A 10,765-nucleotide genomic window follows, 5' to 3' on the forward strand; every position below is an offset into this window, starting at 1 on the left:
GCCCCGGGAGTACAAGACATCCGTCAGGGTGATAAATTATCGCAGCACACGTCTTATCTTGCCGTGTGTTAGGGTTTGATGCTGTACAGCTGCTCTCTTCGCTCTGCTTTATTTCTTCCACTGCCTTCTCGAGTGAGATGCATCCCAGGCGAACTTTATACAGGTTAATTGCCCGATGGACCAGCAAAACAAAAAAAAACAACACTCAACCTTGATTAAGAGCAAAGAATTCGCTTTCTTCAATTGAGCATCACTAGCGATTTCGTGGTGGGGGTAAATAAAAAAAAAGATTTCGCGAACAAAAATTATTACCCTCATTTCTTGGAGGGCTTTGGGGGGCTTTGAACTCCAAACAGCAAAAAATAAGACACAAAATCTGTAACAAACATTTTGCGTGACAAGATACCGGTCGAAAGATTATCGGTTGAATCTGCTTTTGAGAACTCTCAAACTCCGAGCTCCAATTTCTAGTGAAATGGGCCCCCAGTCGGGTTCGTTATTAGGCCGCATAAGTACGCAACGCACGTAGCATCGTTAAATTATCTTAGTTTATCGCGGGAAGGCTTTTCATTTCATAAGATGGCTTGTATCTGTTCTTGTTTTCGCAATACACAACTAACCTTTATCAAGATCTTTCCGAATGACAAACTGATGAAGCAGAGGACCCATGAACGGGCCCAAGGAAAAATAAAAAACCTACCTTGGACGAGTTTCTCCCGCAATGCCACCAAACTACTGACGATCCGGGCCCGGTGTGCGTTGTTCCGGATGCCAAGCTTCTTAATGTCCGCTTCACCCAGAAACAGTAGCTCCTCCACACCATTAAACGATTTGAATTTATCTGCAAGCATACACATACACACACACAAAAATCAGACAACATATCCAACAAGCTAAAAGCTAACCCGTAGCCGGCACAATCAGGCTGAGCAGAACAGTCATCCAACACTTACCACCGTATTCAGCCAGGTCGAGCCGCTGTAACCATTCGCCCAGCTCCATGTGGGGCAGCGAGGTAATAACGAGGGCGGCATGCTTCTTCCGCCGGCTGGCCGTGCCGAATTTGTAACTCCAGGAAATGCCTTCGAAAGCGGAAAGTACACTTTGAGAACGGAACAGTGACATTTTCTGTAGACGACTCGATGGAATTTTGGCTATGTTGAGAGCGCTTTTGGGGATATTATACTTCCCCAAAAAGAAAACACACACTCGCGAAGGGAAATGTAACCCACAAACACTCGCGTATACAAGCACAAAAAACGCACAGGGGTGATCGTCGAAACAATCGAGCAATTGTGCGCAACCGAAAGCGCGTTAATAGTGTGAAGCAATTTTCACCTTTTTTTGATTAACTTTTTGGGGTCTTCACTTAATGCTTCGTCCAACTCTCTAGTAAAACTCACCAAAAATATTTAATTTTTTATAATAAAACATTATTTTTTCTTATAAATCACACTCTGTAGCTCAACCAACTATGGGGGCTTTTGCATCCATGAAACGATAAAACGAACAATTCAAACGCTTATCACCATCGCATCGGATCACATAAATCATCCAAATACTGTCTGCTGTCACAATACGTCTAGGACCACCGTTTCTCGCGTACCATACATCGCAAGTCAGCACATGATTCTGTTTGCACCATTATTGCATGAGAACAATTTAAATTGACTTAATCCACAGGCAACTCCAAACACGACTAGTAATCCACCGCCACGCACTAACTGCCCGATGTCCCGACGCACTCGACTGTCGACTTTCAACTGACAGCGCTCAGCAGACAGCAGACCGGACTGCGAATCGAAAGAAACCGCACACGCATCGCTCAGCTGACTGCGACCGAGTGTCATTATTCGCTACACATTCGTACCGCACGCGGACAGACGGATACCCATACTAGCAACGACAATCTTACCAGCTGCGACGGCGATCTCTTGGTTGCGGGTAGTGGTGTTTTGGTTCATGTTGCTGATGTTTGTGGGGATGCATATTTTGTCTTGCGTTTGCAAAACATCGTCCGGTCGGCATGGTTTGCCTTTTAATTTGTGTTGCTTATGCATAAATTCGCGAGCACCTCGCTCAGGTCTCGCTTACAGCGCGTTCAAACAAAATGGATAAAGAAAGGAATAAAACAGGCAGCACCCAAGTGTGCGATGCGGACACCGGTGCTCGGTGCGAGTGTGGGAATTGACGTTATCAATCAATCGATAGTTTTATGCTCAATAACTAAACAAGAACCGGTGAACCGGTGACTGGCGATAAACGCGGTATGTAATCGAAGCATTATCATCGAGCGCTAAAGTGGGCAGGTTCTTTTAAAATGGAAATTTACATATCATTAGCTTGAAGCTTTCCATCCGATTTGGAAATATTTTAAACGTTCATTTCCATATTCGGATTCTAAATAATTAATTTAATTCCTTATCAAACGATAAGATGTTTTTTAAGCTCAAAATTTGAAATTTCCTAAAAATACCTGCCTCAGGACAGTTGGTCGGAACCTTAGCAAAGGTGACAAAAATTTATTTGTTGAACTTTTTACAGTTAAAACGTCATCTGTATTTTATCAATTTATCCGTGATGTTTGAAATTGAGCACGTTTGGGATCTACAACTTCTTCTTCTTGGCTTAACGACCTCTAAGGTCATACCGGCCATCGAAATGGCTTACTAGACTGCCGATACCACGTAGTTGGTTAGTCAGTCCTCACTACGGGGGGACGGTCCGGATGGGATTTGAACCCCGATCCTGCCGTTTGAAGACTGGCGCCGCTGTCGCCTACACGGCCCCGATGGTCCAGCCCCGGTGGGACCCGGTGGGATCTACATACGTCCCCTAAGTAGCCGACAACATCACTTAATGCTCTTTGTGGTATTTTTTTAATGAATGTTGCAACTTTTGGAAGGATCTTTGTGCTACACATCTTACAGGTCACAGCCAGTTCTGTAGAAAAGCAGACGGGACGTGATATTCTTTTCACTGATGATCAACCATCAGTTTTCTGTACAACTCAGCTTCTATTCTATAGACTTTTCCTTACACGGAAGTGCCTGAATCTGTTTTTAAAGTTAATTTTATATTCTAAGCGGCGTGACCCTAAGATCACGCCGGCCATCGAATGGTGTACTATCTGCCGATACCAGGTAGTTGGATAGTCAGTCCTCGCTACGGCTCATAGCGCCCGAAATTTTATATAAAAAAATATAATTTTAAAACTGTTCCCTGATGGATATTCAATTTACCACTTGTATCGCTTAGTTGGAATGTTGTTTTAATAAAGAATAAATTGTTTTGCATACTTTTAGGGATGCTGAATTGTATGGAGTTTTTGTGAAAGCTCAGATTTGAATTTGAGTAGAGCTTAACAAAATTGATCTTTGGAAGGTTTTAAAAAACTATCAGCTGTAAAAATATTTGTGTTCGTTTCCTCACCAATAAAAGTCGTTTTTGCTGTGATATTAATATTGATATTAATTTATGTAAGGAACTAAACATATACGACAAAAATAACTCCCTTCAGTACAATACGAAAACCTCCACTGCATTTTATTTGTAACTAATATACTGCTGATGCAAACATCACACTTTTTTTACACAAATTCAATAATTTCAAATAAAAAAAAACCCTCCTCACCTTGTGGTCTCAAAGTTGTAGCTGGACAATCGTTAACCATTTCCGCTGCAAAATAAACCTTGCGAATAATTATCTCTTTCAGCAGACCCAATATACACCGGCGAGCATGTTCGGTATCCGGTCATAAGCGATGCTGTACCATTCATGCTGAAAACCAATGCATGCAGGGTGAAGAGACAAAATTAGAAGTCAAATTATGATATGCCGCGTCACCCGATATGGTATCCGAAACGAACCATTCGAACCGTTCGAAGCTCCTTCACCTGTACCGGTCGTAATAAGCCGCACAAGCGAAGCTCCAAAGGAAATGCACAAAACGATGCTGCGAACAACAGCAGGCATCGGTCGCAACAACACTGTAAAGATTGTAAAAGTCTTACCGAAAAAAAAACCGGCTTTAGCTTGATCACCGGTAAGCATCGAGTGGGCAAAACGATGAATGGAATGGAATGAATGGAAGAAGCATGTGTGGAGCGTGAAAAAAAGGCCGCACTTAAACCATTCAACTCTCCCGACAGGTTGCGGTCGTTGCAGTTGGTTGCGAGCTGCACGCTGAGTAAGCTTCGAGGTAAATCCCACTGTGTCAATATTATCAAAATGAATGATTTTAGTAGGAATATCGCTATGGGAGTATTTCACCATTTCATGTTTACTCACTGCGGGAGCTCACCAGTAATACGTTTGCGGTGCAAATTGATGTCGGATGGCATCACATACGAAGCACGTTTTTTTACTGACCACTTAAAGAAAACCAGCTCGGAACATCTGTGTTTTTTTTTTTTACGTTATCACAAACGAAGCTAACTGGACGCATGTAAGCAGACTGAAGTGTTAATCGGGTGGGCTCACCAATCGATAGACCTTGATTTGATACGATAGAAGGTGCCTGATGGCGATAACGTAGAGGAGGTGATAATCGCAAAGAAGCAATTTCAATATTGTTATTCGTGGACTTGGTTCATAACACGAAGAAATGTTCATAATCGGTTGCTAGACGGATTATTCATAGATTTAAAATATTAACTAATAACTCTGGGAAATACCTGCAGGCACAATAGAATAAGAACTCACTTTCAAATCTCTTATTATGATCTGCCATTCTGATGAAAATGTGTCCTAAACGCATTAGGCTTTATTAACCTAAAAATGCAAACATATTCTTCATAGCATTTACTTTCTCCTCTTTGCAATTTACACTATAAGCATGGATCAGCTCAGAGTAATAAAATACGTATTTTTATGTCTCCAAATACTTAAAGCTTTTTCGAAGTTATAAATTTTGACACATGAATTAATCCTTTTTGAATAAAAACTCAAATGCTCTAGACAGTTAAGTACTTGTTGATCCTTTTTTTCAAATTTTTATATGGTTATACTTGTCTAGAAATAGTTGATAACATAAAATAGCGCTGGTACAATAGATCCTTCCTATAAATGTCGTTAAAAGTATTCTTATTTTTCATAAGCTTGCCCATCTGTTTGTTACAATCACAAAAAAATATTTAAATAACCTATCGATGTAATATTTGCTGGGCTTACAAAAACAATTTATGATAATGACTTGAACGTTCCAATCGAAAAAAAAACATAGAAAATTATAAGAAATGGTTACGAATAATTGGCGAATTACATTTACAGAAGCCACTGACGACTTTCTTTTTATTCCGGTAGAACGGCCTGTAGGCAGGGCGCGGCCAGAGCGGAGTGATGCGACAGCAGCGCTGGTTTTCACATGGCAGAACAAGGGTTTATATCCCACCCGGACCGTTCCCTCATAGTAAGGCCTGACTATTCAACTACGTGGTAGCAATAAGCCATTTCGATGACCAGCGTGATCGAGCGTGTCGTTTAGTCAAGAAGGAGGATGAGTCTTCAAACGATATCCAATTTTGTAACTCTTCTGCAATAATTCCACCAACTTTACATAATGTATTTCATTAATATGACACTTGTAGAAATAATTAAAAACGACTTTAAACTAATTCCCCTCCTACCCAGATCGTGGAGCGCACGCTTTCTCGCCATGCGTATTCACAGTCTCGTAGAAAAGGAGACCCCACTCAACCGTTCAATTACTTATTCATCGTTGCTGTAGAGTGACAATGCTTCGTTCTACTCGGAACACCATAAACCCAAACATGCTTCCCTCCCCTTTAACGGTGCAGTTTTGCTGTGATGCGCATTGCAAAACATACAACATGATGCGTGCTTTCCCTTTCGATAATAAAACGCAATCTTCTGCCCACTTCCAAAACGGTGGCACACAACCAACCACACTCCGTACCGTAGCTCGCACCGTTCCATCGATTAATTTAAATTATTCAATTCCAGTTTTTTGTTTTGCATTTTCTTCCCAACGCTGCTCTGATTGAAACTGCTCAACAGCACCGCAGTGGGCAGCAGTGTGGTTAGTGCACCCGTAATGCTTGTCGGTACTGGTCCCCAGCGTGGGTCACCAACCAGGCGTCATGCGAGAAATGGGCCTGGCTCGCTGTCAATGATCGCGATATGCACATTCCCGGCTTGCATATGATCCGCACACAGCCCCATACATTCTTTGACCGCGGAGGGTGGCCACGATTCTGCATAGCCGGTTGTTTTTCGTGCACTATTGTTGCAAAGTTTTATAGTGCAAAATATGTGTTGTGCAAAAAAGGGATGCAATGAAAACCGGGGGATAAAAGAATGCACCTGCATGATACGGTTATGCATCGATATGCAACATTCTGCATTCTTTATTATACGATTCGACAACGGTGGAGGACGCTGTTTTTAATTAAATCTGATGTGTGATTTAAATTCATACCTGTCACAAAACGAACGATAATTCGTAAGAAACTGTATAAAAGCAATAGCTTATCCTTTTTAACAACATGTTTTCTAATGAACGACGGTAATAAGGAAACTTGTTTGAGGCTTAAACATGAACCCTTATGGGGAAAGAATTCTTTAGCTTTAGCTGACTTTTTTTATTAAGATTTTATTATTATTTCATAATTATAAGACAGATTAAAAGATTCGCAAGATACAGGGAAAATAGTTATGTAATCAACATAATTTCATTTTGAACGTTTTTCAAAGATTTCTCGTTAACTTAAGTTTTTCAACAGTCTAAATGTGCATTAGCCTTCATTAAACCAGAATTGTTTACTATTTTTGGAACTCAAACACAAAATATTTGACTCAACCATTATTGAAGAACTTTATGCGATGGATCCCAAGTAGAACAGATCACAATAGTCGACTTGGTGCTTGCTGGAAGGCAATAAAATGGTTGGTTTATTTTACCATGTTTCAATTATTCTTGTCTTCCAGAACCGATAACTAATCTTGTTTGAAAAGGGATAATCCTTATTCACAAAATACATTAAGCAAATCATCTTTAAAGTTAAAGATTGATCTCGACGCCTCGAGATATTTTTATTGCAAATTTGTGATAAACCTTTAAAACATCCAGACATCCAAAAAAAATCATGATTATTCGTCTAGTAGTTTGTTCAAAGAAATTAAACAATAATTTCAGATTAAATTGATGTTAAAAAAAACATTTACACATTAATCCACTATAATTTTCAAAAGTCCGTCGTGCAGATAATATGTTCTGCTACTCTAAATATGCCCAAAATTTTTACTCAAATTTAAAAGAGCCTAAATGTATGCAATACATGTAACAAAATCTACTTAACACTTAAGGGTTGAAAATTCGTACCACACCATGTCGATTAACGAAATCAACTTTTAACATCTCGAACATGAAGTTTTTTTTTTGTATTATTTCACTCCTTTTCTTTCTCCTCTCCTCTTGTCCAACAACTCTACCTTCTTTTCCCGTTTCCCTGTGCTTCTTGCAGAATGTTATCCACCCTTGTTGTTCTACGCTCGATCTTCTCCCCCACTCCAGATAGGAATAGTGAAACGAAACTGATTATGAGCATGGCGTAAGGCAATCAGTCGGGTAATTAAGATAAATGGTGCCGATATGCGCTGCTCGTGATGCCCGTGGTGCTAGGGGTGAAATCGGTGTGAAATCAACTAGACGAGGAACCATTACAAACCCACCCCAAACGGGTGCAAGGGAGCTGGGTTGCATTTTGCATACGATGCAAAACTTCTAAATAGTTTTCATATAAACTCTCGATCTCGCGAACTAAACCGTACAAAATAGGAACTGGTTCGGCAAGTTTTACTGAACTAATTTCACTAGGCAGAATGGTGGAAACTAATTAACGGTTTCGTGCGGCCAGCCCGCTCTACTACTTGTAGGCTCATGTATTTGCCGCTTACTTACTCTGGGAGCGCCGTTTATCCAGTTTACTGGTGGTTTTACCCATCTTGACTATCTGGCCCGGGTTCTATCATGGCAGTAGCGACCTTATTAATGGACATCTAATCAAATCAAAGGACATGTCTTGGTGATGATCCACTTATCGCGTGATTCCTTTTGTAGTTGAACACGTTTTCTGCAAAATAAAAAAGATGAAGAAAAATTACTCTTAAAGCCCATCGCTAATACGAATGTCCGCTGGGACTGATGGGTGGAAAAGCTACGCCCATCTGTTTCATGCTCAAGCTCGAAACCGGTAAGCGGATTATCCTTGCTTCCGCTCTGATGATAGGAGCTGACCGAGCTAAAGAAGTCATCACCTCCCGGGACATCTTCCAGTTGCGAACGATGGAGAGCGATAAGGTTGATGATGCTGCTTTTGCCAAAAATAAAAGAAATAAAGTCTTCTCACATCAGATCCTCGTCCAGCAGCTAAAAAAAAAACCGGTACCGGTGACCCTAACCTGCTCTTTCCCCACTCTTTTTCTCCCTATCTTATGCCTCAGTTTATCTTCATTCTCGGTGGATGAGATTGAGGCTGGGATTTGTTGCCATCTAATGTGCAACGTTGCTTAGCTGCGTTTCTGAATATTTAATGAATCTCTGAATGGCTTCAAATGATGTCACGAACAAGTCTCTGACGGTTGTTTGTGTAGTCGTAAGCCGGTACGAGTGTTGCCAACCTACCGAAGGCTTGTTTCGAACGATGAACTTCATCCGTTTGACACATCTCCCCTACAATTCTCCCCAACCATACACACACGCACATTAAGTAATCATGATAGAATCATGTTTGTTTGTTTTAAATCTGCCTTGCGAGAGGTTTGTAGTAAGAGACTGCTGAATTTGGAATGCGGAATACTTCTTGTAGTTTGCTGTGGGTAGTGTTACCGGATTAGAGTTCGGTTAGCACCTGTCTCCATCTATGGGCAAAGGTTATTAACGGTCCCAAACGGTTAGCTCGATACTAGAGATTTGTATTTTGACTAAAGGTGATGTCTTGAAGGTGTCAACTTGAGGCGTATCTTAACCACACACGTTTCTTATCGAACTCAGAGCTCAGTAACACAATCACGCACGCACTATCCGCCATTGTGTCTCTGTTGCGCTCATTATGGTGCATCAAGCATCGTACACCAGCCAACTTACCGAACAATTTATCGAACCGCAACTCCAACTACAGCATGAGATTCCAACACCACGAATGTGTTGTGACTGCCAGCCACAACTTGTACTTAATGCAAATTTAATGACCTCCACACCAGGCCTAACCCAAACACTTGTGCATAATATATGAGACGCGTTCGGTGCAATCGAAATGAACGTTTTTCAATAGATCTGCGATCGTTTACGTGTGTGAAGAAATCTTCGATTGTTTACGATTCGCTAAGCTATGTAATGAGAGGAATTTGTAATGATGGAAAAGTACTCTTCACAGCTTGGAGCTTATGTTAGTCAGATACCTGTTTAATTAAGAAAAACACAACCCTTTTTTCAAAGTAATTCTGTACAACCTAGAAGACCTCCTCTAGAAACAGAACACCTTTTGCATTATTCACCTTGAAACTTCATTCTTTTTGCACAATCACATCACATGGTATCAGAGAGTATAACCCCACAGCAGTGAGCTGTTGCCCAGTAGCATTTATTGCTTATCACTCTTATCGGGCTTTGAATCTCTCTTGAGGATACACCTTCACTTCCAGTGTCGCGACAATATTGGGTAACTTCATCAAAGACGCACACCGACCACTGCGGTCTACACACTACACACTTTCAAGAACAGCTTTCGCTTGATAAAGCAGAGGTCATTTTCTTGTCTTATCAAACAACTCGTGGACAACGGTAATGTGTTGTGACACTAGCTTTTTTGTTGTACTAAATTGACACATACAAAAAACTTAGTTGATTCTAGAAAGCACAACACGGAAAACACTGGGATCACTCCCTAGTAATTAGCCACTCACATCACGCTGACCCTTCACAACAACGGTACGTATGAGCTGAGGGAGCGCTGAGGGTGCGTTACCTGTCACGGAGCACATGCGCGAGTGGGGGTTACCGATGACAGCAGCGCGTGTGGCTCAGTGAAGCGCGTTCAAACCGGTACTGCGTTCTAGGTGGTGATCGGTGGGAACTTGAAGTCCGCCTGGTGGTCCGCTGGACTCGATTGTCTGATGACGTCATATCGGGTGGGTGAATCGAATCGTTTATTTGAAATCGTTTCTTCGTGCAATTTGAAATGTTCTCTTAACGCCTAAAGGTATGTAATTTGCAGAAAAATGCTACATTTTTTTAAACGTGAATTTTTGAAAAACTCTCCAGTTTAATTGAAACAAAACCAACTAAAATCGCTATTATAGCAGTAACTTTTCAACCCATTCACGTGTCAATAAATGGCCAAGACAAGCCCTACACCTTAACCCACACAAATCGTCTTATCATACCGCAGTGCAACACAGCTGTTTGGTCAACGGGGGTTGTACAACGGTGTCACTTTCTTCTGCATCGAATTACCACCACCAGACAACGGAGCTCACCCTGGGATAGGAATGCAAATATTTGACTATCGCATCGGCATGCGCGGCTAACCCACGACAAGCGCTGTTCTGTACGCCTTTATTGCGTTCTTGGCTGCTTTTTTAGGGGCTTGTTGGATTGGGGAAGCACACCGAGCGGATAAAAGTATCGGAAGGCCACCTGATATTTTGGAGCGTACAAGTTTACAGTGGCCAAAGGAATTTGAGGAATGTTGCTGGGTTGTTTTGGACTACTACGACGGTGGATATTGAAGAATGTTTGCTAAA

The 10,765-nt window shown here is 41.3% G+C and overlaps 1 protein-coding gene across 1 annotated transcript in view; it reads right to left on the minus strand.

Annotated features, from left to right (window-relative positions):
* LOC126564013 (breast cancer anti-estrogen resistance protein 3 homolog) overlaps window positions 1-7,965 on the minus strand; it is a 32,689-nt gene extending 24,724 nt beyond the window's left edge. The window contains exons 1-3 of the mRNA XM_050220913.1: window positions 7,923-7,965; window positions 954-1,082; window positions 701-841 (exon numbers count right to left, since the gene is read on the minus strand). Coding sequence (XP_050076870.1) covers window positions 701-841; window positions 954-1,082; window positions 7,923-7,965 — 313 coding nt within the window. The remainder of the gene's footprint in view (window positions 1-700; window positions 842-953; window positions 1,083-7,922) is intronic.
* Window positions 7,966-10,765: the final 2,800 nt, after the last annotated feature.

This window comes from Anopheles maculipalpis, chromosome 3RL (assembly GCF_943734695.1).
Source record: "Anopheles maculipalpis chromosome 3RL, idAnoMacuDA_375_x, whole genome shotgun sequence".
Taxonomy (NCBI): Eukaryota; Metazoa; Arthropoda; class Insecta; order Diptera; family Culicidae; genus Anopheles; species Anopheles maculipalpis.